This window comes from Sinocyclocheilus grahami, unplaced genomic scaffold (genome assembly GCF_001515645.1).
Source record: "Sinocyclocheilus grahami isolate Dianchi unplaced genomic scaffold, SAMN03320097.WGS_v1.1 scaffold13621.1, whole genome shotgun sequence".
In the NCBI taxonomy this organism is placed as follows: domain Eukaryota; kingdom Metazoa; phylum Chordata; class Actinopteri; order Cypriniformes; family Cyprinidae; genus Sinocyclocheilus; species Sinocyclocheilus grahami.
The window spans coordinates 1-1,150 of NW_015514990.1; the positions used below are offsets into that span (position 1 = coordinate 1).

The 1,150-nt window shown below is 42.8% G+C and overlaps 1 protein-coding gene across 1 annotated transcript in view; it reads left to right on the forward strand.

Annotated features, from left to right (window-relative positions):
* The first annotated feature begins 15 nt into the window (after positions 1-15).
* Positions 16-1,150, forward strand: part of LOC107579031 (von Willebrand factor A domain-containing protein 8-like) — a 5,549-nt gene continuing 4,414 nt past the window's right edge. Inside the window, exon 1 of the mRNA XM_016264920.1 lies at positions 16-172. Coding sequence (XP_016120406.1) covers positions 23-172 — 150 coding nt within the window. The 5' untranslated portion in view covers positions 16-22. The remainder of the gene's footprint in view (positions 173-1,150) is intronic.

The following is a 1,150-nucleotide window of genomic DNA, read 5'->3' on the forward strand; positions in this document are numbered from 1 at the left end:
CAAACCTCAGGCTGAGTTTGCCATGCTGAAGCAATATGGGCCTGATATTCCTGATGCAATCCTCCAGAAACTGGTGGCTGCATTCGGAGAGCTCCGGGCCATGGCTGACCAGGGAACAATCACCTACCCCTACTCTACAGGAGAAGTGGTCAACATCGTGAAACACCTGCTGGTAGTCTTAACCTCAGATGCCACACATATAGTCCATATATATAATGCATACTTGCTGAAGAAAATCTTACTGTCCCTGAACTTTAACGGAAGTGTATTTCAGATGAACGGTAGTTGTAAAACAAAACAAACCTTTGTTGGTCATTTTTCGCCATTCAGTCTCTTCCTGTATAAAGGGGACTGACCATGTCTAGAATAAGCTGCAAAGTGGCTTGCGGCATAAAGTCTGGTCAAATCCCCACAATACATTAAACCTCTTGGTTTTAGGATGTTCCCTCTTTTAAGAATTCAGACATCGTTTCGGTGATGAACTGCGTGTTGTGTGATAGACGAGGGTGAGTAACACTATGTCTGAGATGAAAGGTTCCGCATGAGAGAGAGAGAGAGTGAGGAGTCTCTTCACCCGGCCCACTGATCTGACCCATGGAGGCCACACTGCCATTCTGGACCACCTGTCTCTGGGCTTTAACTCTTCTTTCTCTCTCTCTCTCTCACACACACACACACACACAACGTACCAGCCTCCTCCTGTCGTCTCAGTGCTCAGGAGCGACAGAGATGCAGATAGATGTATGGAATCCGTCTGTCACATTGGATGAGGAGTCAGTTGTCAGATTAGTCTGCCACAAGCAGCCATCAGAGGTCTACAATCTCTGTCAAAAGTTTGGACTCGCGTGACCGAATTTGTTCCTTGAGATCTTATAAACCTTTTGTTCTAAAGGCCATTATGCTTAAAATTAGTTTTGTACACAAATAGAAATGGTCTACTTATGAATATCTAAACTACATTTTTTATTTAAAAACCTCAATGTCCAGAATGAGCAGAGCTACAATCTAGATGAAGAAGAACCTAAAATATAATTGAGTTTTTGGCATTAAATTATCAATTCTGAGCCCTGGCTGAATTATGTGACTCGGGTGTTGAGGAAAACTTGTAGAAAATTTGAACGAAAATGGAATAAAGACGGGTTACATATAT